The sequence below is a fragment of the Glycine soja genome, chromosome 11, assembly GCF_004193775.1.
Source record: "Glycine soja cultivar W05 chromosome 11, ASM419377v2, whole genome shotgun sequence".
Lineage (NCBI taxonomy): Eukaryota > Viridiplantae > Streptophyta > Magnoliopsida > Fabales > Fabaceae > Glycine > Glycine soja.
This window is the reverse complement of record NC_041012.1, coordinates 1,620,944-1,645,002: the sequence shown is the minus strand read 5'-3', so window position 1 is coordinate 1,645,002 and position 24,059 is coordinate 1,620,944. Positions and strand designations below refer to the sequence as shown.

At 32.0% G+C, this 24,059-nt stretch overlaps 4 protein-coding genes and 1 non-coding gene across 9 annotated transcripts; 2 read left to right on the top strand and 3 right to left on the bottom strand.

The window, feature by feature from the left end:
* Positions 1-320: 320 nt before the first annotated feature.
* Positions 321-2,563, bottom strand: LOC114375333. Of its 2 annotated transcripts, XM_028333109.1 has the most exons (5): positions 2,216-2,562; positions 1,757-2,089; positions 1,267-1,419; positions 879-1,013; positions 321-735 (listed from the first exon to the last, which is right to left on the bottom strand). In XM_028333109.1, exons 1-5 carry the CDS (start codon positions 2,303-2,305, stop codon positions 694-696), a joined length of 753 nt encoding a protein of 250 aa, XP_028188910.1. In that variant the 5' UTR covers positions 2,306-2,562; the 3' UTR covers positions 321-693. The 2 variants fall into 2 exon arrangements, with proteins under 2 accessions (XP_028188910.1, XP_028188909.1); XM_028333108.1 differs by having other exon boundaries at positions 1,757-2,563.
* A 1,826-nt stretch (positions 2,564-4,389) lies between these two features.
* On the top strand, positions 4,390-7,553 carry LOC114373689. Of its 2 annotated transcripts, XM_028331202.1 has the most exons (8): positions 4,393-4,645; positions 4,729-4,750; positions 5,295-5,351; positions 5,453-5,534; positions 6,397-6,492; positions 6,597-6,721; positions 6,835-6,853; positions 6,951-7,553. In XM_028331202.1, exons 1-8 carry the CDS (start codon positions 4,546-4,548, stop codon positions 6,954-6,956), a joined length of 507 nt encoding a protein of 168 aa, XP_028187003.1. In that variant the 5' UTR covers positions 4,393-4,545; the 3' UTR covers positions 6,957-7,553. The 2 variants fall into 2 exon arrangements, with proteins under 2 accessions (XP_028187004.1, XP_028187003.1); XM_028331203.1 differs by lacking the exons at positions 6,835-6,853; positions 6,951-7,553 and having other exon boundaries at positions 4,390-4,645; positions 6,597-6,725.
* Positions 7,554-8,766: 1,213 nt separating this feature from the next.
* On the bottom strand, positions 8,767-9,915 carry LOC114373690 (E3 ubiquitin-protein ligase RHA1B-like). The gene has a single exon (XM_028331204.1). The coding sequence runs from the start codon at positions 9,529-9,531 to the stop codon at positions 9,049-9,051; it is 483 nt and encodes a 160-aa protein (XP_028187005.1). The 5' UTR covers positions 9,532-9,915; the 3' UTR covers positions 8,767-9,048.
* An 11,082-nt stretch (positions 9,916-20,997) lies between these two features.
* On the top strand, positions 20,998-21,070 carry TRNAA-AGC. The gene has a single exon. It is a non-coding gene; the product is annotated as a tRNA-Ala (tRNA).
* A 302-nt stretch (positions 21,071-21,372) lies between these two features.
* LOC114374660 (phosphoglycerate mutase-like protein AT74H) lies at positions 21,373-23,207 on the bottom strand. 3 transcript variants are annotated; one of them, XM_028332330.1, is made up of 5 exons: positions 22,516-23,207; positions 22,316-22,435; positions 22,003-22,216; positions 21,852-21,932; positions 21,373-21,680 (listed from the first exon to the last, which is right to left on the bottom strand). In XM_028332330.1, exons 1-5 carry the CDS (start codon positions 23,036-23,038, stop codon positions 21,635-21,637), a joined length of 984 nt encoding a protein of 327 aa, XP_028188131.1. In that variant the 5' UTR covers positions 23,039-23,207; the 3' UTR covers positions 21,373-21,634. The 3 variants fall into 3 exon arrangements, with proteins under 3 accessions (XP_028188131.1, XP_028188132.1, XP_028188130.1); XM_028332331.1 differs by having other exon boundaries at positions 21,373-21,659; XM_028332329.1 differs by having other exon boundaries at positions 21,373-21,752; positions 22,516-23,204.
* Positions 23,208-24,059: the final 852 nt, after the last annotated feature.

Below are 24,059 nucleotides of genomic sequence, written 5' to 3'. Positions count from 1 at the left end.
TGGAGCTCCTCACTACTCACTAGACATCACTTGGAATTAGGCAGAATTGCGGTTATGAGTCCTACATGCTCTTGGTTAATTACGAATGCTAATAGCAACTAGGGTATTATAATATTTAATTTGTGTCTGAAAAAAAGCACCCCTACATGCTATTTTTTTTTTATATGTGTTTGAAAAAAATTACGTGCTCCTGCCTTCATATTTATGCATAGTAACAACTTTAATCCTTATTTACATAATTGTTGGGTCAAGATTCAAGTCCTATTGGATTTGTAGTAATATCCACACAACATAGAAAAGAGAATAACCTTAGTTACTCTGTACAAGAAAATAAAATACATTACCTGATTATTGAATATGATACATGGTTATATACACTGAACAAATCGCAACCAAGAGAAATCAAAATCAAATACAATTAAGCAAAAAGCTAAGTGGAAGCAACCTATAACTACCCAACTTACATTTGACTTCCATAGCTTATGATCTTAAATATAGCGACTTTATTAAAAAAAAATTAAAATTGAAAAGCCTTTCGGAATTCTTTCCTTTGCATACAAAAAGGCTGTTTCGTTGTCAAGTGACTATCAGCCAAAACTCATAAAAAGAAAGATGCTTCTGTCAAGACTCCAAAGACACACACAGCTACTGAAACTGAGGAGCTCCATAACTATCTCTGCACATTGTTCTGCTCTAACCGTTGACCTCCTCATTTAATCCTTCAATGAATTCAACCTTCATAAAAATAAAAAATAAAAATCATAAATATCGACACCCCATTTAACTGGTCAACAATGGAGTATGTCAATATGTGTTGTCTAACTCTAATGTATATAGCTTGAGATTTAAGAAGAGCAATAAATTAAAATCTTATTTACCCAGAACTCGTCTTCATATTCTTCTGTGGTTGAACTTGAACAAGGTGCTTTCGGAATCTCTCTGATTTCGTCGTTGCGTGCGAATCTGCCACGTATGCGGGTTCTATTGTCGGCTAGTGTCTTTCGGCATGCATACTGGTTGGTACCCACACAAAACAACAAAGCAGCCACATTCAGACCTTTTTCTTTTCTTTTATCTATTTTCTTCTCCTAATCATGCATTCGTATATATTTGCCTAAAAATTCCTTCGTATCTTTTATAAACTAATACATCATTCTCATTCTTGTCTTTCAATTATTAGCACTAAACAAATAGTCAAATACACGTCCAAATAAATAAATAAATAAATAATCAAAATAGTCAAATAGCTGGTGCTTTTTTGTTTACCTTAATAGTCTTATTGAACTTCCTCTGGCTTCTCTTAGCTCTGTATTTAGAGATTTTTTCTTTTCTTTCTTCGGCACTATAACGCCTTACTTTGAAGTTTCCTTCCTCCAACAAGGGGCTCTCCGTTTGAGACATATCTGCTGCTTTCATGTTCTGAACAAAAACTAAACAAAGTTTAATAAAACTAAATAGAGTTTAATTTCTATGCATTATGAGTGTAAAAATTTATGGAGTTTAACTGTTATACATTATCAATGAATCAGAAATTACAGCTGATATAATTTTATGGTAATTTTTTTTACACTTTCCATTTATGTTTTCAAGACTTTATACTATCAACTAATTAAAAATCTGATCATAAATCATGATGAATATAAATTTAAAAGTAGTTAGTACAGGAATGAACAAATTTACCATACATGTAAATTTTTTATTTGATTACATAAACTATTTTCTCAAATAAAAATTAACAATGAAAGAAATACTATACCTGCAAATCTCCTGTACTGCACACTCTCCTCATTGATGCTGCGAAGAAAGTGTTTTCAGGGGAGTTCAAAGCATGCCATTGAAAATCCATGAGAGTGTCAGGGTGAGGTTCAAAGGGGAAACGAGGCTTCTCATCAAAAGAGGTACAGCTGAAGCTCCTTTGAATTAACTTTGATGCACTTTCAGAACCATGACAAGTTTGAGAAATAAAGTGCTGATTGTAGGTATAATCCACACCCATTTGGCATTCCTTACTTGTCACTTCGGAGCCATGCAAATAAGAGAAACTTCTAAACTCACCCTTTATATTAGACAGAGGTTGCACAGGGTTTTCCTGAGGAGAAAAGGAGCAGAAAGAAGAGGAAAAAGGGTCAAGAGAAGTGTTAAAATTCCCTTGAACAACATCATCAATTGGTGAGCCAGTGAGGAAAGGGAAAGAGTGAGGGTCAGAGAAAAATACAAAGTTTCCATTTCCATCATAGGAGACCATGTTGTCTGGGCTTGAATGTCTTTGGTAAGAAATGTCAAAAGTATAGAGATCAGAAGACATTGAAATTACAACTGAAAGAAACTACTAGTTGCCTTGCCTTGCTTGCCTCAATGAAAAAATAACAATAAAAATAAAAATTAACAAAGTTATTTTTAGCTTGGCTGGTGAGGGAGTGCTGTTTTCTGTGTGTTTGTTTATGAGAAGCTGCAGAGCTCTGACTTATTTAATGGAAGGCCTGCAGCAACAACACATCTCTGTCTCTCTTTAATGGCATGACACAGGAAGAGACAATGAGTGCGTGCGTGAGTCCATGCTTCTCCTTCTTAGTTCCCTATATAAAGAAGTCATTTTCTCCGAATAATATTGCCCTTTTATTTTATATTAAGCAAAACATTATTGTTTTTAAATTATTTTAGAAAGACATTGAAAATAAATAATTATTTCTTTGAAGCAAATGAAATTAAATACAAAAGAATGGATGTTTACAGAAATATGTATTTAATATTAAAAGGAATGTATCTTTTACTACTGAGCATAAGGATTAATTAACACAAGTTTTTTTTTTTTTTTTAAAGTTTAATTAGAGGTCTCGCATGTTAAACATTGTGTATGTTTTAAATACTTGGATGAAGATTTTATTATTCATGTGCAGTAAAAAAAATTGTTATCCACGATGGTGCTATTCAATTCAAGTAGGCTTGTCAACTTCACAATATATATAGACTAAGGATGTGTTTAGAAATGTATTGTATCTATGTTCATCGAAAAAAATGTTTTCCAAAGCAAAAATACTAAAGCAAGGATGCTGAAGCTCTCCTGTGAATGCTGGTTGTATTGCTTTTAGCTCTTATGCAAACGCACTCTAATATGCTAAGATGCACACATTACGCAAATTTAAATTATAAAATATTATTATTTTACGATGAATTATAATTATTTTATTACAATTTTGATCAAAATAAACCTAATTATATTAAAGACTTAAATATGTTAAAGGTTTTATGAATAACCAAATTTTATTATAAATTCTTAATAAAAAAAATTATTGATTTGAGTTCTCCATATATTAAAACAGATCATCTTGATCATTTAACACAAAAGTTAATCTTTATATATGGCGTCATCACATAACATAGACTTAATATAAGTTTTAATATATCAAATAGTCAAAATAATAATTTTTTTTATTAAGAATTTAAAATAAAATTTAATCATTTATCAACGAACTGAAATAAACTATTAGTTGCCTTTTATTTTTATTTTTTTACTAAGTGATGTCTTTAAAGTAGTAATTTAGTAAATATTATTTTTAACAGCAGAAGCAGTCGTTTATAATCATTTATATAAGAGCGACGCACACCTTAATAGACCCTTACACTTAATTAAGCACAAAAAAACTTAGTGGCGGGCCCAACCCAACTACCCAACTTTGAGTTTTTAATCTTGCTATTGTAAACTTAGGTTGTTAAGTCCTTTTTCAAATAATTTTGTAGAAGTATCTTTTTAAGGAAGAAGTTTTTTTTTTTTTTTTAACGAAGCTTACATTTCGTTGTCTAAAAATCAATGTGTCACTAATAGTATTTTAGAAATTTTATTTTATGAAATTAATTTCACAGTAATTAAAGTATAAAGTACATTAGTTTGGGTGTTCAAAAAATAAGAAACCACATACGAAGGCTCACTTGTAGTCTGATCGGGTTGTAATTAAAGTATTAAGTACATTATTGATTACGTATTTAGAAAAGGCCATAGGTGTACAAAGTAATTTTTTCTCTCTCGATACATTGGAAGTAATCTTTTAAATTGACTTATATTATTTATATCGTATTTTTATATCGTTATTTTTTTATCTCTATTAATTAATTACATTAATGATCTTAGTATATTAAAAAAAGGTATAACAATAACTATAACTATATTAATGCTGTAAAAAAAAATTTAACTATATTATTTAAAAAAAATTAAAACATCATAATATTTACTTTTATGAAAAATAAAAAACTGTAACTCAAAATAATAAATTTGATAATTATTTTCTAATTTAAAGACATTAGTTTGTTAAAAAATTAAACCAATAGATTTGCATTCCTCTTATCGTAAAGTTTACTCGTTATGATCCAACAATAGGCCAATTGGAGATCACTTGAAAAGTTCAAAGTCATCCTAGTTGTGAACGTCGAAATTAAACGCACATACCAGACTTTTGTCACTTGTATTTCCTTATATTAAATCATTGTGGTTGTAACACTTGTTGTTGTTAGGATTGTGATAATTCCTGATTCCTGAAACAGTGGAAGGAAATGGCCTCACAGCAGCACATCGAGAAGATGCAACTCCGCCAGAACTTCCGCAATCTCTGGCACTCTGATCTCTTTAGTACCATTCAAGCTGACACCCCTTGTAAGTTCATTCTAACTTGCAGTTGCAAACACACACATATTCAGTGTCTAACATTGTTTCTCAATCTTTTCATTTATATGCAGATTGTTGCTTTTCTCTGTGGTGGTAAGTCTTCTCCGCCTTCCTGCTTGCAATTTTTCAGTCATTGATCAACGTTGACTTGCATTGACTTATCCTCACTATCCAAATTTTTCTGCATCTTTTTCTAAATTCTATTTGATATTTTGAGGTAACAAATTATGGTTGACTTCTAACCAATTTTCGTAAATGATCGCCTGAGAAGGGAATTTGGTCCTCCACAGGATTTATTTTACACATCGAGCCTTTTGACCAACATTTAATATTGGAAAATAATCTTATCCCATGCGAAAAATATGTTATTATGTTCTTTTGAGGTGCTTTTTTGCCCATCTTTTTTTAATAAGGATGTATTCTTTATACAAAATTAGATTTCTGTATATATAATGATCGGCCTGTGTCAATCATCTCAGTTTTTTACTTGTCAATTCATTGACCTTACATTTTGGTGTTTTGCTTCTCCATTCCAATGCCTTGTTAGTTGAATCACAATTTTAATGGACTTTATCCATGGCATAAAAGTAATTATTTCATGTAATTTTCATGCTAATTTTCTGTTGTCACATGACAGTGCACCGTGTGTATCATATCTGCTCCGCAAACGAGCCCTTTACGATGATCTGTCAAGGTAATAATAATTAATTCTGTTCAAGTTCTCCCAAATTTCAAAATTGAATTATATGGTTTAAATGTGTGATGATTGATATGGTTTTCTTTTGTTTGCTCCAGATACACTTGTTGTGCTGGTTACATGCCCTGCAGTGGTCGGTGTGGAGAAAGTAAATGTCCTGAACTCTGCCTTGGTGTGGAGGTATAGCATTTTTTTTACATGTTTTGCTTTCATTTTAGAACGAATATCTGAATATGCCACGGAGGTATATATTTGGATTTCATAGACAAGAAGTCAAGCTCATATTTAAACGCCAAGTTCACTCAGTATTTTGCTGAGGTAGGAAAAGATAAAAATAGGCTTAATAGATTTTTTTCTGATCACAAACTTTATTGGTGAATTAAGAATGTTTTACCCGATTCGCCTTCCTTTTCGACTGCTATTCAAATTAAGGTCAATCTTCTCTTTCTCATACTGGTGCTAATAGATCAATAAATTCATGATCATGACTGATAATTTTTTCCTCTTATACTGTTAAAAATTTGACATACTAAAACCTTTGTTTATACCTATCTAGTTTCTATAATAAATTTATTGATTTCCCTCTGGAAATCCTTATTTCATTCTTTTGTATTACAAAATCAATGGTGCATGGTGGTGACAATGATGATATATAAGCAGTCAATTAAACTTAACCCATCTATAATTAGTTTATTATGTTTAATAAGCTGTAATGTAATACATTTATATTTAACCTTTCTTCTCATCTTTAAGTTTTGGTTGTTCGGTTACCACAGTTAAAAAGATGAAAATGCATTGAAATAGGTTTAAATTAACAGGTCCATAGATTTAGATATATGTTTAAACTTGTCGATGAATTAGAAAATTTAGAAAAAGAGCATTTGAGCTGTTATCTTGAAGTTTGTATTTATCATTTAAATAAAGAGCAAGCAAGATTTCTTTTATGTTGGTATCTATGTCACTTTACATGTATTTTCTGTGCTTATTTTATATGGCATTTTTCTGCTACGTTTTACATGTACTCTGTCATTCATTTCTTCAGGTTGTCTGCTGTTTTGGAAATTCAGTCGCCTCAACTCGATTTCTGTTACAAGATGAATTTAATATTCAAACTACGCAATGTGATAATTGCATTATTGTACTCTCCCTCTCTCTCTCTCACCCACCCACACACTTACACATTGAAATATACTACTATTTCTTATGTATTTTGTTTACTGATTTTCTAATTCTCATGTTTAGGCTTTCATGTTTGTCCTTCAACGACTTGCCTGCATATTTTCTATTATTGCTTTAATTGTGGGAAATAGTGAAATTCGACAGGCTTCTCAATTGCTATCTTGTTTGGCTGACTTCGTCTACTGCACGTAAGACTTCTCTTTTCTTAGCTGCTGCTTATTTTTATTTTTCCTTTGATTGTGCACTTTATAGTGGAATTCATTGTTACTAAATTTATGTTTTATTGTTTTTCATCTTGTAGGGTGTGTGCTTGCATGCAGGTAAAATTGTTATTTATAATTACTCGCAAATGGTTAATGATTATGGTTGTAAGTGTTTAGAATTACATGATAAATGGGAAATGAATATGATTTGCAGACATAAGATTGAAATGGACAAACGTGATGGGAAATTTGGACCCCAATCAGTAATGGGTGTTCCCCGTGTTCAACAAATGTCACGCTTTGATCAGCAAGTCCCCCCTTTTGTTGGGTATGCACCACAACCAGCATACGGGCAGGGCTATGGTTATTCACATTCCTAGAACCTTCTCATCATCCACCAGGATATATATATATAGAGAGAGAGATTATAGATATATATCCCGTTTCTGGCTAGCTACTTTTGGTGATTTTTTTCACAAGAATGCTTTAGGTTGGTCTGTAGCATGGATTGGTTGGGTTGCATTTCCTTCAAGTCATACATGTGTGGTAAAATTAGTCACATTGATTATCAGGTTGCGTTTCCCTTATACAAGACCAGCATATTATACTTTGCCTTCTATGCATAAATTGAGGTCATATTGTCATTAGACTCATTACTGTTCACCCATGGTTGTATTAAATTTATTCTTGTGCGCAATGGGTGCCATGTATCAAATATAATATGTGGTGTGATCATTCAGGTTTTTTTTTTTCTTTTATTAATGTGATCACTTGGTCTGTTAATGCGTTAGTATCTAACAATACCTATTGGGGCTGACCGGTGACCTCCCTCGTGGAATTGTATAAATATTTTATATGTTATGGTTCCTAATAAATAATTGAATTTTATTTTTAGTGATAATAATTTTTTGATTGTTTTAAATTTTTAATATAGTAAAACTTTTGTTTTGAGTCATTAATTAAATGATGAAGTGATAACTATTGATTGTGTTGAGACTTAAAACAAAATTTTAATATATTGAAAATTTAAAATAATAAATTTTTTTATTATGAATTACAATAAAATTCAATCATTTATAAAAAAAATTAACTATATTTAAGTCAATAATTCACATCAATCCAACTTAATAAAATTTAAACAGTTAATTTTTTTTCATAAATTAAAGAATAAAATATATTTTTAGTCCATTTATAAATAAATTAAAGGATAAAATATGTTTGTTTTTATATTTTTATTTAATCCTATTTTTAGTCTCCAAATATTTATATTGCGTAGTTTAGTTCCTGAATCTTATGGGAAAAAAAGTGTTTTAAGTTCCTTCTCACGATATGAAGTTAAATTACGTGTAAAAATTAAGAAATAAATACATGGATTAAAAACATCTTTTTATGAAGTTCAGAGATAAAATTGTATGATATGAAAATAAAATGAAACGGTATGAATTCTTTTTTCTCTACTTTTTGTATAAGGGAAATAGTAGTGTGTGAGTATCTTGAAATAAGGTGTAAATGTATGATTTGCTTAAAAAAAGGTGTAAATGTATGATTATTTTTTTTCTCTAATTGTAATTTTTTGTCTTTAATTATAATTTAAAAAAAAACGTTTTATAAGATTTTTTTATAATTTTTAAATGTATTAATTATTTTTTCTTAAATATTCTTAATTAATTATTTTCCTCTAAATTAAGAATAAGTAAGTGAATTAAAAAAAAAGATAATTTTAAAATTATAGTATAAATAATTGATTATAATAATTATTAGTACGTAGTGAATTATTTTTCTTGGAGTTGCAAAACGCTAAGTTTTCTCTGACTTGCATGGAGATAAAACTGGAAAAGTAAGCTACCACTACCAGTGTCGGTAAAGTTCTCATAGGCTACCTCTACGCAACACACAGCTATCCCTTCTTCCTAACACTCAGTTTACCCAATCTGGCATGTGCCATCCACTCCAACCAATCAAAGACGTCTTCACAATTCTTCCATCCAAATCAAGTTCCATCAACATTTATATCAATAAACGATTGCAAATCTTACCAATCGGTTAATAAACAAATAAATAATTAACAATAGTAAGATCAGTCCCTAACACTGAAAATAGTAGTAATCCAAAAAGACCCTAACACTAAAAATAAAATCTCAACGCAGCTAGCTGGAATTAATTAACAATCTAAATAAAATGGATATATTTAACAACAATTCTCCGCTTTCCATTTTGTATAATATTTACACGAACATTGAACACTGAACACATACTCAACAACCTAAACAGAACACTCCCGTCCCCAAATCTAGGATTTTTTTTCCCTAGAGTCATTCATGATTGTAATAGAAATCAGGAATCCCTGAAGCAGCCCAAAGTCTATCATTGAAGGCAGCTTGCATATGGTGGGGTATGAAGGGTGTCCGACACAGGGGACACGTTCTTTGATCGTATCCCATCCAACGGTCCAGACACCCTCTGTGGAATATGTGGCGGCAGTTCGTCAGCCGTCTGATCTCGTCCTCTCCCTCGAACTCGTACAGACACACCGCGCAGCTCTCCGGCGCCTCCGCCATCTCCATCTCCATCTCCGAGAACTTCACCACCGGTAGGATTTCCCTTATGAGCACCGCCCACACCGACTGGAATTCCGGCGCCCTCTCCGGCCACGCAATGTCGGATTCGAAGAAATCGTGGAAGCCCATGTAGCACAAGAGGACGGTGATGAGTTTTCTTATCAAGCCCAATACGGATAGCACCTGCAGAAACACCTTCGGCAGCATCAACTCTGTGTACCCCACTGGAAATCCCATGTTACTCTTGGCGTGTGAGAAAGAGTTTCTCAAGAAGAGTTAGTTAGTATAAGCAAGAGCAAGAGGTTAGAGTTTCCATGGATGGAGGCGTTAAATAGACGAGAACTTGGGAGATGCGGAAATACCAAGAATGGGCTTTGGTTTTATTGAGAATGACACCCATGACCCATGGAGCATGGATGAGATGAAATGGGACAATATTTTTTTTTTCATCATAAAGTATGTACACTGTGCCTTGTTCTACCTTTAACTGCTGTCTTATTCGTTGGTTTCTCTCATTATTTTATGTCTCTCTCGCACCTTGCTTGAATCATTGTTCTACTCAATCCAGGCAAAAAAATATTCTTATCGATTCTCTGCGCCCAACTCCCTCCATTTCACGTTCTCCTCACTTTCCTTTTCTTTCATCTATTTAGCATATACTTGTATATCTAATTAAAATCTAAATTTTATATTATTATTAAAATTTAAACACCACTTTCTTCTGAGGTCCTGTGAGTCGGTATTTGAAGTAAAATAATAATCATAAAGAATAACAAAAGTAAATTATTCAATAAAAATATACTGAATATATATATAAAACACTTACCAAAAAAATCAGTGTTTTTAAGTCATTGAAAATAATTACTAGCTAGTAATATTTTAAGAAACTGATGCGAAATACCTTTCAATAATCATACCGAGTAAAATTCCTCACCAAAAGAAAAAAAAAATGCTAGATGATGTTGTAGATAAGTTTCAAAAGTAGTCATGTCGCCGTGTCAACGTTTGTAATTACTACATGAAAGAACTACGTTAGCTCATGAAGTGACATGTCATTAAATACCTCAGAGAATAACATCTCCTCACAAGATATTTATGTATATCAATAAAACTATAGTAAAAGGTTTGGAGGATCAGCTTTAATAATTTGTAGTTTTGTACACAAAAGTATGCAAAAATTTAACGTGAAGTGATGGTTTGGTTAATTTGGTAACTAAATGTTAGGACTTGGCTAAGTAACAGACTTACAGTTTTTTTTTTTCTTTTTTCTGAATGAACAGACTTACAGCTATCATAATTTCAATAACGATCAAGAAATACGCTAAACATTGTCACGATGACAGGAAGATTTTCCACGAAAATCATGGAACCTTGGGATGCATTCTGTCTTTTAAATTCTTTTTGGGGTACATATATTACTGTCTGTAATCTTAACCGCTCAGCGTTGTATACATCGTGCATACACACACACACGAGAAGCACAGTAAATTCGGCCATTTAATTCTACTGGTTGAATTGGACAAGATATTCAATTGCATTAGGAGCATTTATTTATTTTTTGAGCGGAAGATGTCAAAACTCAATAAAGTTTCTTCTATTGAAAACAACGACTTGGATGATTTCTTTGATCAGTTGGCATGATAGCTTTGCCAGGTATATATATAGCTAGCTATACTTGAAATATCTTCTTGGCGACATCAATTTTTGGGTCGGAGAGGGGCCTGGAAGTTATAATCAATTTCCAGATAAGATCATTAATCCATCCGAGTGTTTGACTACCAATTTTGATCACCTGACGATGAAATTTGTCACTGCTTTTTTCCCCATCTTATCGCTATGTGTTACTTTCCCTTTTCTACATGCATTATTATAAAGGTACAGGCGTACAAATGTGATAAAATAAATAAGAAAAAAATAGAACACAAGGATCGAATTATCCTTCTGCATTTAATTAAGAAGTTATTTGCATGTAATGTTAAATTTTGTATTGTCAAAGTTGAGAAAATCAAATGTAAAATTTTGAGGACAGTTCCTAATCGAGACTGTTATTTTCACACCAATTTGTGTTTTAGTACCCTTATAAAAAAAAATCAAAAGATTATCAAAATAGTACTCACTAGTCATTAGCCAATTTACTACTGAATTCAGCTCTTTAAATAATATGTTAAAGAATAGTAGTATTCATGAGCTTTCTGAATGAATAGAAAAACGGGGATGGAGAATTGGTGAGCGTAACGGAGTTTAATTAGTTGGTATTTGTAGACGAAAATGAAGGTAATTAGTGTGGTTCCACCAATCTTTCTCTTCGGAAGACCACTTCTCTACTTGAGAGTGGTGGCCGATGAAGCAGGTCATGAATACGCCAAAGAATGGGAAAGGAAGACACGAGTGACAGTAATTGACATGGTGGTGGGGTGTGAGACCGATGGTGATGTACAAAAGATGGGGCCTTTTTTTTTTTAACACATCACTGTTCATTGAGTCGCTGTCCCATCTCTATTGGGGCATCACAGATGGACTTCTGGCTTGATCTCAGACCATGTTTCAAAGTTTTTATCCTCTCTTTTTATTCTGACACTCATATGCATCTCTGATGAGACATACTATATTGCCTTCGGTTTAGTCTTTTTCAATGAATTTCCATTTGTTTTTCTTTTTAGCAAAAGTAAAGAATTCTGTCCCCAATCACTTTATCCCTTTCTTTCACTTGTAGTTGTAGCATCTTAAATATCATAATCTGGAGAACCCCACGTCAATGTAGAAGATCTAAGGAAATTACTTTATGTATATATCGTTTGAAAACCATTTGAGAGTAGAGAGGAGCATGAAGACGCATATGAATGAGATCCATTAGCCAATAATAAATGCTAGCTTGCGGGGGGAGGGGTCCATCACTTAGCCATATTTCCGTATGCGTTTAAAGCATGTTTCAGAATTGCAAGTAGCGTTAAATTTTAGGTACAAAAAGATTGATGGCGAGAAGTCACTTCACTTACGAGCAAAACCCGTGAAGACATTAATATTACCTTTTTGCCTATTTTGGGGTAGGCTTTCAATTGAATGAGATAATTATCAACCAGACTTGACTTGATGGTGACAATATTCTTGATTTTCTTTTACACTAGCAACAATTAATTTTAATTTAAAATTCTGTCCAAACATATATGAATGGGCTGGAAGGAGAAGAGAAGAGAAGAGAAGGCGTGGGCGTGGCAACAGTTTTGGCCAAAGTGGACATATGTAAGAATGTGCATTGCCTTCGGCCACCACGTACCCACCAAAGTCCCTATTTCTAATCTTCTCTGACATTGCTGTCTGATGCCGCCAAGACACTATAGGTCCACATTCATTGTTTCTCAATCGCCAAAATTAATTAATCACACTCCAACTTTTACTAATACGTACCCATTCTCTCACCACCCATCATCTTTCCTTTTAATTTGTCTCATCCTTTGTCTACCCTCTCTATCCCAATCACATTATATTGCTACTCTCTCTACTCTACTTTGGTTCTTCTCAATTGTTTGCTATCATCGACTTTTAGTTTTCGGTCATTCATCTATATATGGTTAGCCCTTGCCTATTCATCTTCATATATGATACATTTGAATTAAGGTACTGATTATCCACAACTATCAACACGACACTTTATATAAATACGACAATTTGACGCTGGAGCCTAAAAATTAGGTGAAATATTTGTTCAAGTAATTTTCTACATGCCCTGCAGCACTTTTAAATATTAATTGTGCTAGAGTTGATGATACGTACAAATTATTTGGGGTTTGTGATGGTAGCAGGGGTTTTGGAATAAAAGGTTTGAGACCCGAGCCCACCACTAATTTCATTTGATTATAAAAACCTTTAATAATGTTGGTGGGTTCTTTTTGTAGTATATTAGGTACTATAGTCTGTCAAGAAAAATATATTAGGTACTATAGTTGTTCTCTAAATATGTATATATATTTTTTGAAAATATGAGTATTATACTATTCTATGTTAAAATATATACTCATCTTTTCGAATAGATTTAAATATATGATACTTTATTCTATTTTTAAAAAAAAAAATTGTTAAGAGAAATTATCAAAATATTTTTTACTATGCAAGTATTACATTATCCTTTGCTCTTATTAAATTATATACTCCTCTTCATTGACAAATATAAATATGTTACATTTTACTATATATTTTTTTATTAAAATGATTTTATGACTAAAATATGGTTGAAACTCTCTTATCCCGTGAGATCTAAATATCATTTTTTATTTTCTTATTTTAAATAACATAAATTCTCTTTCAATAGATAAAAGTACACCACGCTTATTACCATTTGCATATTTTCTATAAAAACTTAAAAATTTCGATTGAAAATTTTTTTAACAAAAAAAGTATTTATTAATATATTTGGGCATCCCTCTCAAAAAATTATATATTTGTGTATCGTTGTTTTTTAAATATACGTTACTAAGTTATTTGATTTTTTAATATTTGTTTTTTGTCATGATTTTTTTCTTCATTAAAGCTTAAAAGGGAAACAAAAATACATGGAGAAGATCAACAACAAAGCCGGAAGAAAGCTGAAATGTTAGGACATCATATGAGTGAATGATAACTAAGTAAATTTAAAATATCTTAATATATAGTTTAAAATCTTTTAAAAATATATATTCATAAATGGTGTTAAATTAGATTGTATATTTTAATATAAGAGGGCATAATATTTATGTGTTTGGAGGGAGAAAACTGTATTAGCTCATCTTTATAAAAATATTTAATAATGTTTAAGTTAAATGTAGTACTAAATTATACGGTACATTTCAGTATAAAAGGAGATAATTGTTAACTCATTAACAAGTGAATCAAATTATCTCAAGTAGTAAAATACTCAAAAGTTTGAATCCACAAGAATTTTTGTTTTTACTTAGATTGATATGGAATTTAAAATAGAAGATAAAGAGAAGTAAGAGATAAGATAAAAATTTAAAAGAAAAGATAAGAAAAGTAAAAGATAAAGGTGATGATAAAAAGATAATTCATAATGCAAATATGTTGGGGCCTAACATGTCAAAACTAATGATTTTCTCTATCTAATGATATTATTGTTTTCACCCACATCTACTAAGACACTCTATCTTTGGTACCTAATTTATCTATTTTTTCTCCCAAATTTCTTTGCAAAGATAAAAATAATAAATCGCATTAAGATTAGAGATGCGTGCAATATGTTAAATGAATATCAATCTATCTCTAGCAATGATTTCATTTAGATACCATTTCTCAATTCTTTAGAAAAATAACAATTTTTCAATGCATTATCCCCTAAACACTATATGGATGACCAGACCATAATAAACAATTAAGCACAAAAAAGAGCAATAGAAACAAACAGAATTGCATTAAATAGATAAGAAGAAAAAGTTACATTACAAGAGTTGATCTACGAGGCTCCCAACAATAAGGTTTAGCCTCTCATTACCATGAGAAACTTTACATTACAGGGGCTAATGTGTATATAGAAGAAGACAGATGAATAGAGGAAGAGAAGGGGATAATGGACATAAATAGAGGGTTTCTCCTATTTGAGATACTCAGGCTTTAGGATGTATTCATTAGAGAGCTCGTGCTGTAGGTGTGGTGTGCAGAGATATGATTGGTGTCTTTCTCCTTTGCTTCCTACTCTTTTTATAGACTTAAGGTAACTTAATTTTCATGTGACCTTGTGTTTATCATGGGCTTTCGTGCTAAGCACGCCTTTAGATTTTTTCGTGCTAAACGTGAGCTAGCCGCTAAGCGAGGAGATGCGCTGGACATGTCTTGGGCGCTAAGTGAGCTGTCTCAATCTTCAACTTTTTTTTCAAGATTTTTTCTTCAAGTTTTTGTATCAATTTTTCTCCAAAACACTTGAAATAATCTTCTTTTAGTTTCTGCTAATAAAAACTATAAAGATATTAATTTCTTTATTATTTCATTAAAAACAACAGTAAAGTAAATAAATTATAATCATTCTTGAATATCAAATTAACTCAAATTTTATAGTTATGAATGACACACTATATTATTTACATTTCTGAAAGGAGGAAAATGAAATTTACTAAAAAAAATTAGTACATTCTTAATATTATTTACATTTCTAAAAGGAGGAAAATGAAATTTACTAAAAAAAAGTTAGTACATTCTTAATGTAAATGACATAATTGTGGTCATATTTAGTATAACATGAAATGCAAAGTTTAGACTTTTTAGTAAATTTTAATACACTGGCTAATTTTTTATATCATTAATTTAAGTATAAATTTAAAAGTAATTATTAAAAATGTTATATATAATATCTTCACGTTATTAATACATTTTAATAAAATTCTTCGGTTTTAGTGTTATATAAAACTTACTCTAATGAAATTCTTAGTCTTTTAGATATTCCCTAACCACATAGAACTTACTCTAAGAGGAGCACCGTAGCAGGTCACTAGGCCAGCTAATTAAGTCTAAGTATGATGACTTTGCACCAGGACGAAAAGTAGCAGCATTTAATCATTTATTTCCCACTTATGTTTGTAGTAGTATTATTTTAATTTGATTCTTACTTGTGATCGATTAATGCCAAGTCAATTTGGTCATTCTAAAGTTAATTAAAAAGCCGGATTTGTTCCCTATTAATGCCAAAACCTTGAGTTTGTGTATCAGAAGCTGCCTGCCACTAGGTTGAAGAGTTAAGAAACGGGGCATGGTAACCTGTGTGTGTTAGTGAGAGAAGTTGGAGCCGAAATTCCAATCAGCCAAACTTGTCACATCCTTCTGTGCCTCATGACTCATGAGTCATGACAATCCACAAAGGCAAGGAAATGCCTTAGGAGACAATTAACATCAACTTGCACATATCTTAATAATATACCGCAAATCAACTTGCTTCTGTGCCGTCACTATTTTCTTTTTCCGTTACTCTTAAATTGACATGTGAGAGCATGTTTAATGATTGGTGACTGGTGAGGAAGATATATAGAGAATGTTTGAATTTAAAAAGAAAAAAAAAAAAAAAAAGACAAAGCAAGATGTGAAGGCAGAAAAGGACCACGTATATGCACTTTCTTCCTTCGTATGTAGTCCTCTCTTTTTTATGTTTATATATTGAAACACTAATCAATGCCAGGATATATCCATCTTAATTATACCGTTTAACTTGGTAGCACCAGTAGTATACTCTTTATCCTAGCTAAGAAGCCATGTATTAACAATTTAACATCTGGTTCAGATTTAAGGCTCTACTATAAGACCCAGGACCAATATATCAATTACATAAAAATAAATTTTGCTTTCAAAAGCGGACATATAATAAAAAGAAATAAATTAAAGGAGTATAAAATAATTTAAAATTCAATCCTACTGACGTGTGCTCAAAAAATTATAAAGAATTAATAAATAGAAAACCTGTATTTAAAATTACTACTATAATGAAAATATATCAATTTAAATATTTTTCCTTTTATCTTACTCTATTTATTTTCAACCAAATAATATCAAATATTTCCATCTATTTTCCATCTTTTTTTTCTCTCTCACTTATTCACTTCCATTTTCTGATTTTCCTTCCTCACAACCAAACATAGTGAGAGCTGGACGGCATTAATTTATGTAAACATTTTAGTAATACAAAACGTGCATACGTCTTGAATAATTATAAGTTTCTGGAAAAGGGTGGTGCTCAAAATAACATGATAGAGTGAAAAACAACTACCTAACCCAAAAAGTTCTATTCCTATGCAATAAATCTAGCTATATAATACATATGGTACTTCTCATAACTGCCATCTATCTCTTTTTAAAAGCACAGGCATATATAGGCACTCCCACGTACGCACTCAGATCGATCAGAGTCATAACAAATAATGAAGCATTCAAGTCAAGCAAGACGTGCGCTGCTGACAATGATACGGCTCCGTCGGATCCCGAAATAGAAACAAGTATAAGGGGGGCTGCTATATATAGCTAGCGTATTAATTAATATGAACTAGCTCTGTTAATTATCTTAAAAAAAATAACTTCTTGCGAGCAGGTAGGTATTCAATTGATTAAGTACAAACATGTCTGTACTGGATTATTGTAACAAGAACAACTGCTGTGTTGTTTCGTTGTGATCCTTGATATATATTGTGAAAAAACACCAGATAAATGCAGTTGATAAGATCACAATTGAGGTTGTATTGCAGTTCAGAAATCTCCAAAAACTTTTGGCCAGCCTGTTTGGGTTTTCATTAGGTACATCTTAAAAAGTACGTTTGGAGTTAAAATTTCATTAGTTAACCATACCATGAAGCATATATGCCAAACAGTTTTTTCTTAAAAAGCTTGGCTAAATTAAGTAAAATAAATATCTATACGGGCATCTTTTAATAATATTATCGCTAGCTAGGTAGAAAGTGACTTAACTATATATATATAAATTGTCCATAAATTAAATTGCTTGCTTCGGTTGTTGGCTTGTGGTTATATACGAACTAGATATGTCTTTGGCTGAGTATTTCAAAATTGATTTGGATGAAAATTTATTTATATTTGGGTCTTTTATTTTAAAAATAAGTTAATACTAATAAAATTTAGCATAACATAATTTTTATCCAATATAAAAGATAGTTACAAGTCGTTTCAACAAATAAACATTTACTTGAAATTACGGTAGCTGGTATATTTAATAACGTGTTTTTAAATAATCCTACATGAATCTTAGCAATAAGTACTGTAGTAAATAAGATAAATGCTTGTACGATCCAGGATTTGCTTCTGAAATCATTTTTAATTAAGCAGAATATTACTGTGTCTGCACGTTTTGTTTGTGGAAGAGAACCCGTGAAATAGTGGAATCTTTCCACAGAACTAGCTACAACAGCATGTTCTAGCTAACGAATGAGCTGGGATTGTAGTTTAATGCAACACATGATCATTCTAGTTAATTCCAGCACATGAAATCACTTATCCTTGTTAACTTAAGCTATAATCATATAAATTTTAATTCCATGAATACTTTTTGCCTTCGATGTAGTCCATTTTCTTTATTTAGTGCCTCTTCTTTCCATTGGCTTTATGCATTTGCATCATGACATTCTTTTCAACGAGCGTTTCAAAGGTGAATTGAAGTACAGAGTAAAAACGTAAGAAAGAAAAATAGGTTGTGTCTAGTGAGATATCCGTGGTAGTTTTTATGGATGAATTGCTTTTCAACTGCTATAATGGCTTATTTGTGGTTGGAATAATTCTTATTTCTGAAAAAATAAAATTGTCGACTACATCTAAAATCCTTAAAAGCTTACTACATTCATGAATAAGAACTGATTAATATATATATATATATATATATATATATATATATATATATATATATATATATATAATGCGCACGTTTCAATAACTGAAATGAAACTATAGCGAGTAGTGTGATCATTTGATGGACAACATACGGGTACAATATCTGGCCTAGCTCCACGCACCTTAGTACAATGTCCTTGTCAGGCATTAGTTATCACTAGCTAGTACAATGTGCTACTACTTTTTATTTTTTTAACAATATTATTTGTATCTGAAGATGTTTCCAAGTGGGAAAAACAAGTAATACGTAGCAGTGTGATCTTGTTGGTGATTCATGATGCACTGCAAACTTATCTACAGTGATTTTGATAGAATGAAAAGTGAGAATCATCTCTTGGCGGGGGGGAGGACCTCCTTTAAAAAGGCAAAAAGCAGAAAATAGGCTATTATTTGAGGCACTTCAATTGAAATAGCTCTTGAGGTTCAGCAATATCAGAAACTGTATTCCTATCAGATTTGCAGGAAATGCCCCTGTTAATAATTTTTCTTTGACTTGTATATCAGGCTTTCAACATATCCGTATATATGAAATTGTGTGCATATTTGCAATTGCAATTTATTCACTTTGAAAGGCCAGTATCAATGTAGGAGTTAGATTTGTAGGTCTAAGCAGTTGGGTTAGGAATGGACTCAATACTGGGAGTGTGAGGTAACGATATTGAGACGCATTTTGAAACGTAGGTCATGATCATGTAGGCAAGTGGGATATGTCTGCTGTTTTCTTGGGCGGGTTATACTGTTTGCTTATTTATAGTTACACAACACCTATATTAATAATTTATTATATATTTATATTTGTGTATATATGCACTATCAAATTTACCGGATCTTGATAACTTCTTCATATTTTGGTATAAATGCCAAATTAATTTCGATCTCTTCTATCGATATATACAAACTTTGTTTGGAGCCAATATCTTTACATCTAAAAAATAGTTATTCTTTTAATTGTTTTCTTACTGAAAAATATCTTTGCTGCACATTAAAAACAAAAGAATTTTTCTTTTGTCTTTTTTTTTTTCTCTCTGTCCTGTCTTGTTTTCCTAGTCAGGGTTTATGATGTTATACGCAAAGGCTTTGGGCTTGGTCCAAGAAACAAACTCTAGTTCCATCATCTACTAGTTTCAGTGTTCAGTTTCAATTGTACACGTTAATGGATAAGAAATAAACAAGTAAATTACATTGATCGGACAACCCGCGCTTTGCTAACTCATTTGCAGAACGATTAGCCTCCCTGAAAACATGCTGGAATTTCACCGTATATCTCGATGCAGCCAGAGCTTTGATATGGACAAAAAAATTCTTATATCTTATCTAGTCTAGTTTTTAATTTGAAAATAACATACAAATATTTTATATAATATTTATCGATAATAAAATTTGCTCCAAGAGTTTTGTGTAGTTTCGAATTATATTTGACTTCAAAATTTTAATATATCTTTCACTATTTGATTCTTAATGATAATTAGGAATTTAGAATCAAGATCTATTTTGAGTTATATTAAGCTAGAAGTATTTGATTTTTAGTTGAATGACATGTGTTTGAGTAATTTTTTTTTTAATATTTTAATTAAGACTTTGAAATGAAGGTGAAGTATGCATAAAAAAAAGTAAATGACTTGTGAAACTAAGTGGCATGAAAGTAAATCTTAAACAAGATAAATGACTAAAAATGAAACTTTAAGTGAAAATTAAAGGAGAATGGGAGCAAAGAATAAAAGTACTGGAAAAGTAACATGAAAATAAATTAACAGAAGAATGAGTTATAAAAATATAAAGACTTTTGTTTAAATAAAGGTTAGAAATATACGTTGACCCATCAAACTAATAGTCATTGATGTGTGATGCAGGATATGCATTAGAAAGTATTTTGCCCAAGTATTTCAACAGCTAGAAATGAAATACAATAGTACATGCACTAACTTGAAAAAACTAACAATATTTGACAAGTCTTGATCTGATGAGATTATTGGTAGCGTCAACAACTTCCACTAGAGTACTTCACTCTAATCTTTGTCACAATTCAACATTTTTTGATAAAAGGTGATTTTGATCATCAAATTCAAATATCACTTTATGAAAATTTTCAAAGAAATTTAAATACATCAAGTCGAAATGCATTTTCAATACTTAAAAAAGAATTCTAAGTTTACATTAACGATATTAAATAACTTTTAATAAGATCATATTGTATATAAAAAAAACTACTCACTTGCAATTGTACTTTCTGATTGAGCTTTTTACATTAATTTTTAAGAAAAAATGAAGTAGATACGTGAATACGTGGCATGCATTTGTAGATAGATAAAAGATAAAAATATTGACGAAGTTTTATTATGAATCGGGGATGTAGCTCAGATGGTAGAGCGCTCGCTTAGCATGCGAGAGGTACGGGGATCGATACCCCGCATCTCCACATTTTTCATTTATTGATTTATTGATTTTTTATATGTTATACATTTGAAGATAGCGGCACTAGATCATCATCTCAGCACAAGTGAAATGTTGCACTTCCTCGACAACACGAGGTATTTTATTGTACAGCGTCAGATTTGTGTTATATTCAAATAAGTTTGATTTCCTTTTTCTAATCACAGAGATGAAGAAATCTTCTGATTTACTTGTTAAGAGCGTGATTTGAGAAATCTTATAAGAATTTGTAATTATACCTGCTATGTACTGTACAATTGCCGAATTAGGATGGTAACGAACCAATTATCCTACCCAACTGTAAGTGAATAATTAAGGAGCTAGATAGCCCCACGTGATTATGAAGTAGCTCATACGGGAACTGCATTGTGTACAGTATCACATACAGACATCTGATTCTTCCTTTATATATATATATTTAATTTTTTGGGTACAACTTTTTCTACTAATTAGTTACAAGAACGTACTCCTCATTATCGTTATTTAACTAAAAAATATTCTTTGTAGTTGTAGCCTATGCATTGACTATGAAGTTGGTATAAATTGTTGATCACCCTCCTTGTTCGTAATCGTACCTGCATGTTTCTTCACTGTCACTGAGGTGGGGAAAGAAGGAATTCACCATTGGACAATCGTAATTCAGATCAGCAGGCTTTGCAAATTTATGCCTTCAATGTATAATATCAGGCACCACATAGAACAGCAAATTCAGATAAATCAAAAGGGCAAAAGTAACTGGGAGCAATTAATAGTATCATAATTCTTACCACTCCTGATCAATCAGCATTTCATCCGTGAATCCAAACCGTCTTAGTTCCTCTTCTCCATGATGCATCAGTAAGCTATACCTGGTCATGCTCACTCCTTTTAGATTTCCATCATAAGCTATTAATATAATAATATGCATACAAAACGTACCTTCCACCAAAACCCTTTTCCATAACAAGCATATTTCCGTTGCCCATGTTGTTGAGACCCTCGAACTGTTGAACCGTCCATTTGTACCACCTCATGAGAAAAACTCGAAGTGTTAGACCGTGAGACACAATGACCAAGTTCATGTCTGTTTTCTTCTCCCCAGGTGGCTGATACCGTCCAATATTAATATCTGTTCTCAGCGTTTCTCTGAATCCTTGTACCATACATAAAACTCTATAATTACTACTATATTTTTTTATGTTTGATTTCCAAAAACATAATACATATTTGATATTATTATCATTATTATTACCTGTTATTCTATCATATACATCAGCCGCGGATTCTCCATCTGGAAACCGGTAAAAGAAACGACCATAACGCTGGCGTAATTCCTTTTCCATTCGCATCTTTTCTCTGTTTTGAAAATTCCCTTTTAAATCACAGAATCAATTAGTGAAGGAAATAAAAGACATACACAAACACAAGAAAAGTGGTAAGTTTAGCTAATACCAAAATCTTGTTCTCGAATGCGAGGCTCTTCTCTGAAGCCAGCGATTCTAGAGCGTTGAAAAGGACGAGCGAGGTGCTGCAAGGTTTGAAGTGTCCTTCTATATGGAGAGACGTAGAAGTAAACCTGCCAATGTTGGTCATGGTCATTTTCTATCATTTGCTTTATCCTGTTGCCACATTCCTCTGCTTGGACCTTTCCTTTCTCAGTGAGGGATATCTTTGGATCAGGTATTCTTGTGTACACGCTCTCATCCACGTTTCCTTCACTCTCTCCATGCCTAACAAGGATTATCCTTCGAGGCCTTGGTGGAACAACCACGGGGGATGCAACTGCAGTGGCAGGGTTCTTCTCTCGAAATCTGGCTTGGCCATTTAGTTCGATTGGTTCTGTTTGGCTGTGGCAGCAGTGGATTAGAGAGCATGTGTTTGTCTTGGAATTTGGTTTTGTTTTAGGCCTTATTTGTTGAGATGATGGTAGAGATAAAGTGGGAGATCTTGAGTATGAGAAAGGTAGCACGGCCATGCCCAGGAATTGGTGGATGATGATGGTAAATTTATTAGAGCCTCAAAAAAATGAATATGTTTATTTTATGTTCCAATTGCCCTTCAACTCATATTTTTTTTTTCTTTCTTGAATTCCTGTGTGTTGTGTGGTATTCATTTTCAGCTACCAACCAAATGTGATTGTTGTTAAGCAATAACAGCCTCATAGGTGTCTATTGAGTTTGCGGTGTGATTGATTATGTACTGTTATGGATGATGGGTATTGAGTACTGAGACTTAGTCCCAGATCCTGATCATGGAATGACAAATGGCATCATAGGTGTGGCTCCTAATTTGTTGCTATGTTTTTGGAGGACAAACTTATCGCCTTTTTGTGTTTGCCTTTCATTTTGGGCCATAGCGAATAAAAGTCTCGATGACCCACTGTTTTTGGGATTTACTTAATGCGTAGCTCTGTGCAATCTAAGTCTCCACTTTGGTTTGGGCCCCTGTTCTGTTCTGTTTAATTCAGTGTTGAGAGACTTTCACTAGATTTGACCTATGGCTATATTGGATCGTTTTCAGTTTCATCTCTTGCAAACAAACAGATAAGCCCTCCTTCCTTTACACAAGGAATGGCTCAGATTGCAAACAGATAGCTTAACTAAAATACTATACTACAACAAGAACTTACGATAAACAAGGAATGGCTTGTTTTGTCTAATCTTTTGATTGCTGATTATTGCACCTGGCGTACAAGCCTTTTCAAAAGGTGTAACAAAAGTCTTAACAACACACTGTCTATGATAGAGTCTAGAGGATAGAGTTCCTTGGATTCGAGGGCAAGGGGGCCTCCTTACTACACTATCAGATAAGCTAATGGATAATTCTTCTTGTCTCCTTTTTCATTCCTTTTGCAATCTTATTTAAATACAATTGGTGAGCTGATAGAATTACACGTGCAAAATTACACTCACAATTGCACTACTGATTGCCTAACAATTTCCTAACAGAATTAGCTATAATGGAATGAAAATATCTGTAACTAACTCCTATCTTAT

Excerpts from the sequence above, each read along its gene's own strand:
- LOC114373689 (XM_028331202.1), top strand. The coding sequence starts at position 4,546 with ATGGCCTCACAGCAGCACATCGAGAAGATGCAACTCCGCCAGAACTTC. Across the intron at positions 4,751-5,294 it reads TGTTGCTTTTCTCTGTGGTG|TGCACCGTGTGTATCATATC; the intron begins GTAAGTCTTCTC and ends GTCACATGACAG. Across the intron at positions 5,352-5,452 it reads CTTTACGATGATCTGTCAAG|ATACACTTGTTGTGCTGGTT; the intron begins GTAATAATAATT and ends TGTTTGCTCCAG.
- LOC114373690 (XM_028331204.1), bottom strand. The coding sequence starts at position 9,531 with ATGGGATTTCCAGTGGGGTACACAGAGTTGATGCTGCCGAAGGTGTTT.
- LOC114375333 (XM_028333108.1), bottom strand. The coding sequence starts at position 2,305 with ATGTCTTCTGATCTCTATACTTTTGACATTTCTTACCAAAGACATTCA. Across the intron at positions 1,420-1,756 it reads GCAGTACAGGAGATTTGCAG|AACATGAAAGCAGCAGATAT; the intron begins GTATAGTATTTC and ends GTTTTTGTTCAG. Across the intron at positions 736-878 it reads AATATGAAGACGAGTTCTGG|GTTGAATTCATTGAAGGATT; the intron begins GTAAATAAGATT and ends ATTTTTATGAAG.
- LOC114374660 (XM_028332329.1), bottom strand. The coding sequence starts at position 23,038 with ATGGCCGTGCTACCTTTCTCATACTCAAGATCTCCCACTTTATCTCTA. Across the intron at positions 22,436-22,515 it reads CATTCGAGAACAAGATTTTG|GGAATTTTCAAAACAGAGAA; the intron begins GTATTAGCTAAA and ends GTGATTTAAAAG. Across the intron at positions 21,933-22,002 it reads GAAAAGGGTTTTGGTGGAAG|GTATAGCTTACTGATGCATC; the intron begins GTACGTTTTGTA and ends GAGCATGACCAG.